Below are 13615 nucleotides of genomic sequence, written 5' to 3'. Positions count from 1 at the left end.
AGGCACTTGGGTAAGTGCACCTGAAACTGTGAGGTGGGATCTATAGCATTCTCTATAGGGAAATGTAATTAAAGACAAAGACCTGGAGAAAATCCTTGGGGGATAACAGAAAAAGAAGGGGGTGGGGCAAGAAGGGAGAGAGAACAGTGCCTTGAGAGGAAGTAGGTACATTCAGGGGAGGAGAACACACAAGCCAAACATGAAAACCTTTTCTAAGAAAGAAGTTGTTGAAAATATTGAGAATTACTATGAGGTTAGGACAAATGAAGGCAGACAACGAAATGTCAGATGTAGCAACAAGTCCACTCTTATGTTGGACAAGGGCAAAATCATGAGGAAAATAGGTGGCTTGGTGAAAGAGTGCTGGGAGGAGGAGCAGAGACATAGGATGGTAGCTGCAGAGATGAGAGGTCGAGGGGAAATTCTTCTCTTCCCGTTGGAGCTGCCTGTGTGCTGGCAGGAATGAACTGGCACAGAGGAAGTCTGTGCATGAAGTAACTCAGATGAGCTCTGTATCCTAAAATATGCAACCTGCAGTCTGCATCTCTGCAAACACTTGGAGAGTGGAGTGATTATCTAGTGGATGCCTCTTTTGTTTCTTGGAGATGACACAATCATCTCACAAGCAAACATTCTCAGAATTTCTGAGTTATTCTGGAGCCTGGCGTGCTCCTGTAAAAGTCTGTGGTGCAGGCTGGGTGGAATAGACAGATGGGCAGTCAAGTCACTTGAAGTCATCTCTGTTTTCCCAGAAATGCAAACTGCTCTCTGAAATAAGGGTCTTAGATCTGGCTTCCTACAAAGATAATTCATTTCCCCCTCGAGAAGGAATTGGGGGTAGGGATGTCATGGTTCAAGTACTTAGTGGTGTGAATTCCAGCTCTACCTGGATGTTCTGATGAAAGAAGGAAGGCTGATGCTGACATTGGGTTCCAGGGAAGCACCATCATTGCCATGAGGCAAGGGGTGGGAAATTCACCTGTCACAGAAGCTTTTGTTTCTCTCTCTCTTTTGCAGAATTATGATCTTTCCAAAATTAGGCAAGTCACAAATCTTTCTGACTTTCCTTCTCCCTTGGCAATATGAATTTATTTTCAGTTTCTAGGTCATACCTCTTTTCTTTAAAGGTTCAGTTTCTTTAAGTTTGCCTCCCACCCTCTGCCATGGAGGAGATGAGGGAAAGAGGGAAGGAAAAGGGAGAACTGGAAGAATAGGGAGAGAAGACAAAGCTCAGGCAGTGAAGAGATGGGGAAAGAAGCTCTATCACATCACATACTTACATTAAGGAAGTTCCAAAGCACCCTAACAATACTGGATTACTGTTAGCTGTGCTGTAGCCAAAGAAATATTCCTTTTCTCTCCCACAAAGGTGAATCTAAAGATAGTGATGGTTAAGACAGAATAAGAGATAAAAATGGAAAAAATGAGGGAGGGCTGCTTATTATATTGCTTATGCAATTATGATGATTAGACTTTCTACTTGCAAACAAATAATTGTTTGGGATAATCCATAGGCATTATGATGTTTACTTCATTCTAGGACTGTAAGGATTGAGAAATGAACCCAGGGCCTTCTACATGCTAATTAGGTACTCTACAACTCACAGAGCTCGCACTTCCAGCCTACTTCTTTTTGCAAATAGGATGTAAGATCAAGATCAAGAAAGAGAGAGAGAGAGAGAGAGAGAGAGAGAGACAGAGACAGAGAGAGAACAAAATTTTTGCTTACAGTCAAATTTCAGTGGCATTCATAAAACAACATTTGTAATTCTAGAACTTAGCCTTATAGCAAAATGTCCACCCACAGAATGGTTGAATACGTGATGGTCCTCAGGACAATGGAACATCATATGTCACTTTAGAGACACAAATGAGGGGGACTTCTGGGTGCTGACAAGCAATGGTAGGTAGAGACACTGGCAGAAGCCATATCAGGTTTGCTTATTGCTTGGCCCAGCTACTAGAATTGGGTCTTCTCTACACGATGAATGCATGAACAGAAAAAAAAATCACAGATGTATATATATCTTTAACACAAAGCAAAATGAATCCTATGTGACATACATACTTGCACATCTATAGCAAACATGCTCTGTTGCTTATGGATAAAATAAAATGTAATTCCCATAAAAAGGAAATAAAGGACTTAAAAACATCACAGAATAAGTAGAAGGGGAGTCTAGGTTAGTCTCTGATAGGAATTCTACCTAGTAGAGCATGCTACAGACATAAAGAAAAGAGAGAGAATGAAGACTGAACCAGCTAGGGAAGAGGAGGAGCCAACATGAGCAGGAAAAATGCCAAGGATGTGGGTTTCTGCTGAGATAGAGTGCATGCTGCATAACCCCAAGGATGAGCATGGGTGTGCACATGTTTGGAGTCCCTGTGGAGAGAAGAGTGTACAGGAAGTGATGAGCCTCTGCACTGAGCCAGGAGCCCCCATGACTTCCCCAGAAGATGGTGATTCCAGGGCAGGACAGTTTACCCAGAAGTCAGGAGCTATCTGTTCAGGCAAGAGGGTGGCCCCGTGTTTTCAGCAAGTAGAAGAACAGGGTTCCTTGGTTGCCATGGTGCCCCTGAATCATCGCACATAAACCCACCCAGCAGTCTTGTCTATTGGGCATTCACCCATCTCTCCTAGGTCAGTGGGAGGAGACAGACACTTTCTAGAATAAAACTTGCCTGGAGGGTGGAACAGGGTGGTGAGCGGTGTGAAGTTGGAGCCTGGGAAACACAGCTCTGTGACCTGCGGCTAAGCAGGTAATTTTGGCTGCTGGATTTTCTCACAGCTTACATGACTGTAAAGTAAGGATTACGTGGAATAATGCAGTATTCCTTACGATCTTCTAAAGGCCCTCATAAAACTTTATACTTTTCACACATGGATCTCTTTGCCTTCATGATATATTCTGCTTCTTGAACTCCTATATATCCTTTAAAACCTTGCCTACATGCCAGTTCTTCAGGAAAGCATTTTTCCAATTTTTTTAGTAGCAAGAAGTCTCACTTCTAGCTTCCACAGCACTGTATTGTGGCTGTTCTTGACATTTTGGCAGGCCAAAATCAAGATAGGAAGATTCCCTTTATTTAAGAAAGCTATTAAATTGGATACTGAGTATGTATCTAGCTGTGTTATTTGTCAAGTGACTATGATAGTGCCCATTCTCCATACATTTTATCAAATAACAATTCTTGTCTTGTTTTCCGAATTCTGCCTTTCACAGAAATCCACAATATACTTAATGTTAGGCAAACCTTTGGGCCAGTTATTGTCCCCTGTAATATGTGGACTCAAGCAGAAATACTTGTAAGTCACTTATGGTACAGGAGACAACATTTCTCCTGTCCTTATGAGTGTGCCATCTACTGAGAGCCAAGTAACACAACAAGACATTATAAAACCAGGTCTGCTAACCATAATCGAGGAAACAGAGTGCGGTACACCAAGCCTGGATATTGAATTATATACTTTATTTTCTACTCTGACCTAGATAAGTTATGTATGTATTATCCAAAAAGGTTAGGTGTGCATTTTTCTGAATTTTGGAATATTTATACAGACTAATAAAAGTTTGAAATTTAGGAATATTTAAGATTTTAGATTAAAGATGCTCAACTAATAATGAACTTACTTATACCATTAATCTATTATTAGTCAATTTCATGCTTTTAACCCAGATCTGCTGACGCCATGGTTTAAGTTCATCTACTACATAACGCTAATTAATGCTTTGTTTTGCATTGTTGGCCTTATGTAATGTGAGTGGAGCAACAAGCTCAAATTACAGGGCAAGAGAGAGAGAGAAAGAGAGAAGCGGGGGAGAGTTGGGCACTGGGTGTGGGTGAAAGGGACAGGGACATAAAACAAGAGAGTAAAAGGTATCAGTGCAGTCATCACACCCAAAAGATTCTTATCTCACTTGTCAGGTGTCAAGTTAAGGCAGTACAATAAATGATTTTTCCAATCCTTGTCTTTCATTCATTGTTAGAATCTTAGAACACTTTCAAGGTCTTTAATAGGAACTTAATTTATACTTATTGCATAACTATATGTTGGCACCAAGGTTTAAAATGTGGAATCTCTTAAAGCTTCCAGACCTCAGTTTCTCCTTTATTACTTGTAGCCACTGCGTCTTAGAGTATACTTTTAGTGCCCAATGTACTCATTTGGAATGTGCACCAAGTCATCCCAATCCCAAAGACAGAAAATGGTACAGATAGTAAATCCAGAGAGAGAAATGAGTAGAAAGTAAAATAAGAACATCCTTTCTCTTTCCCTTTACTTTTCTATCATTTCCAACGAGTTAAATCTCTTCTGTAGAAATAAATACTATTATCTCTATGATAAATGACCTGTGACTTGTCATTATAAAGTTATAAATCCCAGAGTTATGGAGAAATTTCCCTTGCCCCAGGGCCACTGGTTTAAAGAGCTGGTTGGCCAGCATTTCTGCCATTTTTTATCTTCACGCATCCTGTGGTGCCAGTTTGGGCATAACCCTCATCTTCCTCATACTTCTCCTAAAACATAAGGATTAAAAAGCAGTGAGTCTTGGACTTTAGTAAGCATGTGGACAATCTGGAAAACGTATAAAATATAGAGCCCTTGCCCTTCCCATTACAAGATGATTGATTTATGGTGAGGCTGCATTACCCAAATTTTAACCAAGTTTTGCTGATGATTCTCCAGTAGACAAACCACATACTCTGAAACAGGGAAATGCTGCCATAAAGATAAATATCTTAGATGAGGAAATGGAAAATAAGGAACTAAAGGAAATTTACTCATTACCTGACTAGTGTAATTGTAATCCCTTTGTACATCACCTTTATAATAACAATAAAGTAAATCAATTAAGAAATTGGGAATGTAGCTTAGTGGTAGAGTGCTTGCCTAGCATGCATGATGCCCTAGATTAGATTCTTCATTACCACATAAACAGATAAAGCTAGAAGTGGTGCTGTGGCTCAAGTGGTAGAGTGCTAGTTTTGAGCAAAAAAAGTTCAGGGACAGTGCCTAGGACCTGAGGTCAAGCTCCCTCTTCTCTCTCTCTCTCTCTCTCTCTCTCTCTCTCTCTCTATATATATATATATATATATATACATATATATAATATATCATATATTATATATATTATATAATATATATTACACAAAGAAACACACACACATAGTGGAGCAAACACATGAATAGGCCACATAGGTATTCATAAATGCTATTACTTTATATATTGGACCAATATTTCTTCTGAAAGAAATAGTACAAAATGGTGAAAGTAGAGATGCCAGAGCTGCCATTTCTTTAGATATTTGTTGTTCAGGCATGAGAGAATACGAAAGATAGTTGGTTAAGACCTGGCAAAATTTATGATGATGACTATAATATTAATTGTTTGTGACACACACAAAAAAGATGAATGTTATAGAATGCAAGTGATTTTTAGATTAAGAACCATAATTTATCTTTAGATAAGGGTCAACCTCTATCTCTCTTACCATTCACAGTCTCTACTGGTGAGAATTTTTATTTCATTGAAAGGAAAAATTAATTGGTTCTTGTCCTAATTGTAGTCAGCATATTCTCAAGGAAATGCTTCCTATGTACCCACCACCCGAAATGTGTCTCATCAAGGATGTATTTCTGTGTCTAAGGTAACGGAATACTTGAAGTATATGATTGTAATGCAAAAGTACCTCGGTCCCTCACTCATAAAGTGATGCTAAATTCTTAGGACCTTTGTTTTCTAATTCACAGTAGGTTGGCAGTCATTCAATTACAGATAATTTGGTATGGCCGCTGTCTTCACTTGAAGCAGTGCATCTCAATCCTCATCATTACATTCGCTCCATCTAGATGCCAAGTTTCCTCAACTAGACAAAAGCATAGCAGAAATATTTTTGGTTGGCAAGGCCAGCAGATTTTTGGAGCCTCTGTCATGACTCAGCAGGGCACCAGGCAGGTTATAATTTGCCTTAATTGTTCTGCCCACAAACAGCAACAACAATTATCCTAGGTCTTTGGCATTTAAAGGAAGATTTTTTTCAAGACACTGTAAAAACTATTCTGCAAACACCTTCGTGGAGATTAGACTGAAAAAAAAATAAAAATGTATCTCCAGTTTTGACTACTTTGTTGACTGAGTATGTGCCTGTGAATGCAACTGACAAACTTGTCCATATATCTGTATGAGCATATTAAAAACATGAAAATAACTCAGGGAAATTACTGGTCTCCCATAAAACAACCAGTGTTCTATATGCATAATTTGTTCCACCTGCCATGTTTACAAGGCACCCCAAGGAGAATGAGCTTAAAACCCAGCAATCCATCTGCCTCCCAGTTCCAAGGGGTAATTATTGCCTCAACTAAGCAAAGAGGAATGCACAGCATGCTGCTAACCACGGCAGGTGACTGATATCTCCCTCACATGCTCACCAGGTCACGGGCTTTTCTAATAGTGGTGAGGTCATGATCGGATGCCAAGCACAACCCCTTACTGTCAACAAAAAGAGAGAGAGAAAAATGAATAGATGTCTAGATTCAATGGGCCACACTCTGAACACACACTACAAATATGAGATTTATTACTTCTCATGAAGGATGAGGGGTTAAATGTTGGGTAATTGGAGAAGTTTTATTTTTTATTGTTATTACTCACTGGATTTCCTATACATTCTTTTATTTAAATAAATCACTCATTATCCTTTTCTGAATATGTATGATGTTTTACTTACTATACACACACAATAAATCCTGATCTCCAACACAACATAAACTTGACTGTATTCAGATATGGTCAAGGTGAAAGGATGGAATAGAGAAGCTGTAAAGGAATGGACTGTTTCCATGCTAGGATGATGCTCAAGTGCAAAAACACTGATGCTGGAGAAATGTATAAAATGTACACAAATCTTCGAAGAGAATCTGCTAATAAGCAGCTATTCAAAGAAGAGCTCTTTGGAAACTCACCCCAAATGTATTGCAAAAGGTCACATACAACCCCTACTCTTTGAAATGAGATAGACACAACATACAAATTAGCATATAGAATATCCAGTCATTAAATGTTCCTTGCATGGATTCCCATGGGAAGAAAAGAAGGAGGCAGTGGGGTGGGGGAAGGATAGAAGAAAATAGGTAAAAATGGACAGGTCGCTGTGGAATGGGGCCTCTCTTTCAATTTCACAGATCAGTAAAATTGTAAGAAAAAAAATCAAAACCAAAACATGGGATTAGGGAGCTAGATGTTAGAGTTGTCATTTATTTGTCAAAGAGTAAGTACCATCCATTGTATGAATATTTATTTGTATATAATAGAAATGTCAGACATTGGCTATTCAGTCAAGACATTGTCTTTCAAAAATGAACATGTTGGAACATATGATGCTTGTTATAATTAGTGTATTTGAGGCAGATTTGGGGAAGAGAAAATGTAATTTTCCAATTAAATTTCAGAGTGTGTGACTAATATCTTCCCATGTATTTCCCCTCTCTGATTGTATGAATTCCATTAACTCCCCACCTCCCTTCCATGGAGGGGAGTGTGGTGATTTCTAATGAACATAAGCTGGGAGAAATCGAACCTACAAGAGTATGAAGCTTTGGTGCCAGCAGATACTTCTAAGTTATTTTAGTTCCATCTAACAGAGAATGACATGTTTAACATTTGTGTTAATGTTTTTAGCTTCTCTCATTTAACTGCCATGATTAAGCAAGGCATATTCTGGCTTCAGAGCTGGGGAGTAAGAGGTGGGGGGGCTGGAATAAAACCAGCTGTTTCCCCCTGCTGGCTGGACATGTTTTACATTCTCTACCTCACTGCCTGCAGCATTAGTGCTCCCCATAGTACCAAACCCATTTATTTCCCACCCACTGACTGACCTCCTAAAGCATCATTAACATGCCCCCAAAGGCCTTGATGCTGTCAATTTTAGTCACTCAGCATTCAGAAGCCTTTGTAGGGCTCATCAGAGCTCTGCAGGAAATGAAAGCAAGAAAGGGAAAGGTATCAGAGCCAAACCTTGGGGAATGGCCAACACAGGAAGATGGAGAGGCCTACGAACAGAGTACAAGGCCTACTGGAGACAGAGTGCAAAGCTAAAGATTAAAAGGTTGGTTTACAGACACCAATAATTATATGTTTCTCCCACTCAGGTCTTAGTTAGTTAATGGCAGCTGGATCAATATCTACGTTCGATGTTCATGAACACCATTATGGATGAGGTGGGCAGGCTAGTCTTCTGGGGAGAGGGAAGGATTCAGGAAATGAGTCTAGGAGAGAATGATTCATAACGAAAATTAATCATTTTAATGGTTTGCTTGGTTTTGGTTTTTGTTTTTTTGGTGCTGGTCCTAGGGCTTGAACTCAAGGCCTGAGCTTTTTTTCTCAAGGCAAGTGCTCTACCATTTGAGCCATTCCTCCATTTCTGCCCTTTTTGGTGATTAATTGGAGATCAGACTCTCATGGACTTTCCTACCTGAACTGGCTTCGAGCCATAATTAGATCTTAGTCTCCTGAGTAGCTAAGGTTACAGGTATGAGCCACGGGTGCCCAGTTTGGTTTAAATTTATATTTTCTAAATATATCTTTGGATTATTTTTGGTGTTGTTTCAGTCAACCTCTTTTTTTTTTTCTGATACCTCTGCTCACCCTTAAGTTAGTTACAGAGAAATTAATTATAAGGGGCAAGCATCAGGAATAAATTTGGAACTGAGTTATGTAAACACAGCAGGATCAACTTGAAATGAAATGAGTCCTGGGTTCTAGCACATAGTTAAAAGAAATAGCTACACTCAGTAAGCATAGCTTGAGACTCTAGAAACTACGTGCTCTAGCTTGTCAGGAACACAGGTTTCTTTTTATTTATTTTTTTGCTCCCCATGGAAGAATATTTAAAAGTACATTTCTATCATTCAAGTGGCAATAACATTTAAAACTGTAGGGTTTTTTTTTCCAGAGCCAAGCAGAGAATATGAGGTTCCATAGTGAAACAAATAAAGAAATAAAAACAGGCAGCACAGTTTTTCTAAAATACAACTTGTGCGTAGGAGGAAATTGTTTTGTGGAAATATGCCATAAATCCAAAGCTATACTTATAAAAATGACTTAAAATGTAGTTCCTACCCCTCAATGTGGTGGAATGTTGGATCCTCCTACATTAGAACATTAATCATAGCATCTCCATTCATATAGGCCTTGTATGTATATTCTTCTTCAAACTACATGCTCCCTAAATAAGTTCTAAATAAAACGTATCCAGTATGAGATGTCCTTTAGAAATCACGAGCCAATTACTCTTTCAGATACTACCCAAATTCCTACTAGTTCTCAAAGAATCCACATGCTTTCAAGGTATTTGCTAACAGAGCCTGTCAGGTGATCTTGGTGGTATCCTGAGAAGCTCTGTAAAACTTCTTTAGCTTTTTGCCAGTGGAAATCATAGTTCAGCATATGAAAAACCATAATTTATTAAACACTTCTATAAGCCAGGTTCTGCACAGGGTTTCATTTAGGTAAGTGGTCTCATAGCAATCTTATAACAGCGTTACAAATCAGGCACAGGTTGATCCTTAATAGGAAACTCCCAAATCAAGACTGCTTCACAATGGGACAGTTTTTGAGCACTGATATAAGACCATGGGTAGAAAATTCTACACCTGACTTTATGTCACAGAAAAAAAAAAGCTATCTGAAATTCCAAATGTTTATGTTTCCTAACATGTTTGATAAGAGCTATTCAACCTGTGTTATTATCCCATTAATATCCTATTTTATGGTTGTAACAAACTGAAGCTTACAGCATTTAAGCAATGAGCTTGAAGTCACATAGTAGTAAGTAGTAGCAGAGTGAGACATTCTAGCTCTGCCTACAATTAGGCTTCCCAGATGACAAAAGTCATGTTCTTCCTTAGAAAACGTCAAGCACAGGCATGTAATCTTGTTCTCTGTGGTCCTTGATCTTATTTATCAGACATCACTATGTGTTGGAAACTTCATATTAAACATACAAAGACTATGAAGGTTGTTAGCATAAAATTCAGTCTACAATCATTTGTACATTTCACAAAAGAACACATTTCTTTAGCAGTCATAGAAACAAAAAGTTACATTCTCAATTCTAAACTAGATTAATGTATTAAAACAAGCACAAAATTCCAATAGGCTGAACCTACAGTTTTGTTTTTTTTTTTTTTTCTGTTGTGGGTCTTGATCTTAGGGCCAGGGCACTGTTCCTAAGCTCTTTGCTCAAGGCTAGCACTCTACCACTTTGAACCACAGTGCCATTTCCAGTCTTTGCATGGTTAATTGGAGATAAGAGTGTCACAGGGACTTTCCTGCCTGGGATGGCTTTGAATCAAGATCCTCAGAGATCAGCATTATAAACTTGTTTTATGTGTAGGTTAAAATAGCCAGAAAGGTTCAGTGTAGAGGTCATCTTAACAGTGGAAGTTGTAGCCCTCTGAAGGGTCCAGCCTGATCCATCCACAACCTACCTACAGACACATGCTTCATGCTATGGTGTCTTCTGGTGGCTACCGTACCTGAGCAGAAGCTGTTGCTGCTGATGGTCCTCGCTGAGCGCCCCGAGCTGCTGGGGTTGAATTCTCTGCTCTCCTCCTCTGAGAAGGGAGACTCAGAGGCTGGGGATACTTTGTGCTGCTGCTGGGGCAGATGAGGCCGAAGAATCAACCGAGGAATCCGGCTTCGGGAAATCTCCTTTTCATGATGCTGTGCTTTCTGCTCCTTCTCAGAATTAGACATACAATAAAGAGAATCTGTTTCCCATGGTCCACTCCTGTCCACGCCTTCAAGGCTAGTTTCTAAGAAGCCACATTTCTGAATAGAATTCTGTCTAGTCCTTATCTTTATAATTGAAATGAGTTCTTCAAATCTGTTACTGAGCTCAGCCTTCTGATCCTCTCTGTAGACTCACCCCCATACAGTTTCCACCCCCTTTCCCATCCCCCCCAGCCATCCCCCTCCCCCAGCGCGTTTCCCACTCCCTTTCTCACATTGGGTTTTCCTATCACTGCCCCATCCTTAGGTCTTTTTCTCACTCACAGCACACTCTGGCCTATTCGTTAGCCCCTTTAGATTGCTATTGTACTTTTCCCCAAATTAGTAGTGACAGTTTGACTTTAGGGATTTTTTTTCTGTCTCCTCAAAAAAACGAAAAGACTTCAAGATCTGAAACAATTTTTTTTTCCTTGATGGATCACACACACACACACACACACACACACTTATCTTTGAAATCCCTCCTCCTCTTCCGGACAGGACCTTAATTATTCATTAATATCCTGGTACACAAGGCTCCTTGCCAAGAGAAAAGCAAACACAAATCCAATACCCAGGAAGATGGCCCCAAGCTTTAACATCACATTTAGCTCTGTTTTCCTGGAAGGATACCCATGAGAAGAAAATTTTCTCTCTCTGCTTAAAAAAATGCAACATTAAATACCTTGTCCTGCCTTAAACACATGCACAAAAAGTCTGGCCAGGCTTTCCAATTTAAAGGTGCTTTCACCACTGTCCTCTCCTTTGCTTTCTATGGCTCAGGCTGCAACACCGGAAGGGTACTAATTCATGACCCTATTTACAGATGAGGAAATTGAGGGTAAAGGAAGCCTCTCAGCTGTCATGATCTAGAAGCAGAGAAAACCTCGGACCCAGGGCGTGTCAGAGACACCACTACTCTGCCTTATTAAAATGAATTACTCAAAAGAGCTCCCCGCCCCCCTCTTAAAATTCCAGCGCTCCCACCAACCTCTGCAACTGAAAGAGGGCTTTGGCTTGGGCCACAGACACCATTTCTCAACTTGACCTCCCGCTCATTTCCTCAGCTCGCCACCAGCAAGGGTCACGGCCAAAGTCAACACTTCTGGGAGGCGGCACAGCACAGGAGTGGGGGGTGGGGGGAACCCCAGCCGCAGGGAACATGTGCCTGAGCTCAGGCATTCTAGCCATCCAGGAGCCGCCAGCCTCGCCCAGCCTCCAGATCTGCCCCGCACACCCGTCACCTGGCAGGTACCCACGCCAGCCACTCTGCTTGGCACCACGCCGGATCTGAGCCAACGCTGGGCCACTCAGAGGCTGGAGTCAGTTCTCAGTCACGGATACGTCAAATTCCTTTTCTACACACACACACACACACACACACACACACACACACACACACACACACGACAGCCGAAACTGTCACCCCAAATCACCCAGTTTCAGCAGATAGGATTAGTTAACTCTCTAAAGTCTATCGTGTTCATCCTTGACTCAACCTCCCCACCCCAAATCCCTTCACCCACTGCCAGCTCCGCATCTGCCACCTCCCATCACCCCCGCCCGTCACCCCATCCTCTTCTTCCACCCTTCCACGTCTCACCTGCTCCTGCCCTTTTGCCGCCCGCTCCACCCCTCGGACCCCGCCACCCCACCCCACGACAGACCAAGTGTCCTCCTTACCTTGCTCTCCCGGAGGGGCCCCATGGCGCCGCCGCCGCCCGCCGGCTCCCGTCGCCGCCGTCCAGGAGGAGGCACCTGCGTGCGCGGGAGCGAGGACGCGGTTCTCAGCCGCGCGGCTGCTGCGGTCCCGACGCCCCGCCGCCGTCGGTGGCGCTGGGCTCCGCGGTCTCCGCGCCCCGCCCCGCCTCGCCCCGCCCTCCGGACACGTGGTGCCCCTGCGGTCCGCGCTCCGCCCGCGCCGTCACCTGCGGGTCCCCGGGCAGCCACTGGAACGCGCCGCGGGGCGCCCCACCCGCGGGGTAGCGCAGCCGGGCGCGTCCCTTCCCCTCCGCACCCCCTCCCCTCCTCCGGGTGGGACCCGACCCCCCCCCCCTGCGACACCGAGGAGCCCAGAGGTGCCCACCCCCCTCGCTCCGTCTTGCACCCCTGGTCTCAGGTGTGATTGGGGGTGCGCTTTGGATGTCGAGGCTGAGATGAGCCAACATGGAGACAGAAGCAAAGTTGTTTGTTTTTCCCTCGTTTCCCCTCCTGCTCCGTTTGTAAGTGGAATATAATAGTCTCACCACAGTTACCCAGTCTGGGGGTTCTCCCTCCCCCACTGCAGCCCAGCCTCTGGCTACAGGGCTGACCTGGCGTCTGGATTAGGGATTTCAAAGGCCTGTGGGTCACTTTATGGGGTTGCATCACTTGGGGCCTTGCGTTGACCGCGCGCAGCCCAGGGCCACCGGGGGAGAACGAGCTGGCAAGGCTCCCCGAGCTTTGGGGAAGCCAGGCGCTTTCACCGGGACAACAGCTTTTACCCCAGCTGTGCCCGCAGCCGCCCTCCTCTGCCTGGAAGAAGTCCAGACATTGCTCTCTCTCTCTCTCTCTCTCTCTCTCTCTCTCTCTCTCTCTCTCTCTCTCTCTCTCTCTCTCTCTCTCTCTCCCTCCCTCCGTCTCTCTCCCCCTCCCTCCCTCCCTTCTTCCCTTCTTCCCTCCCTCCCTCCCTCCCTCTGTCTCTCTCTCTCTCTCTCTCTCTGTGTGTGTGTGTGTGTGTGTGTGTGTGTGTGTGTGTGTGTGTCTGGGCCTGTGGGGGGGCTCAGAAAGCCAAGTTCAAGCCAGCACCCACAACTTCCAGCCTGAGACCCTTCATGCCTAGGGTTTTGACCCCTGTG

At 42.9% G+C, this 13615-nt stretch overlaps 1 protein-coding gene across 4 annotated transcripts in view; it reads right to left on the bottom strand.

Annotated features, from left to right (window-relative positions):
- The window catches only part of Sybu (syntabulin), a 65648-nt gene extending 53061 nt beyond the window's left edge, over positions 1-12587 (bottom strand). Inside the window, exons 1-2 of one of the 4 annotated variants that reach the window (XM_048358394.1) lie at positions 12462-12587; positions 10544-10748 (exon numbers count right to left, since the gene is read on the bottom strand). In XM_048358394.1, coding sequence (XP_048214351.1) covers positions 10544-10748; positions 12462-12485 — 229 coding nt within the window. In that variant the 5' untranslated portion in view covers positions 12486-12587. Of the gene's footprint in view, positions 1-10543; positions 10749-11769; positions 11832-12461 lie in introns of those variants that run through there. The other 3 variants (XM_048358392.1, XM_048358393.1, XM_048358395.1) reach the window with 3 other exon arrangements.
- Between the last annotated feature and the right edge of the window lie 1028 nt (positions 12588-13615).

Source organism: Perognathus longimembris, chromosome 12 (genome assembly GCF_023159225.1).
Source record: "Perognathus longimembris pacificus isolate PPM17 chromosome 12, ASM2315922v1, whole genome shotgun sequence".
NCBI classification, from domain to species: Eukaryota; Metazoa; Chordata; class Mammalia; order Rodentia; family Heteromyidae; genus Perognathus; species Perognathus longimembris.
The sequence above is the reverse complement of the archived record's forward strand: the minus strand, read 5'-3'. Positions and strand labels throughout refer to the sequence as shown.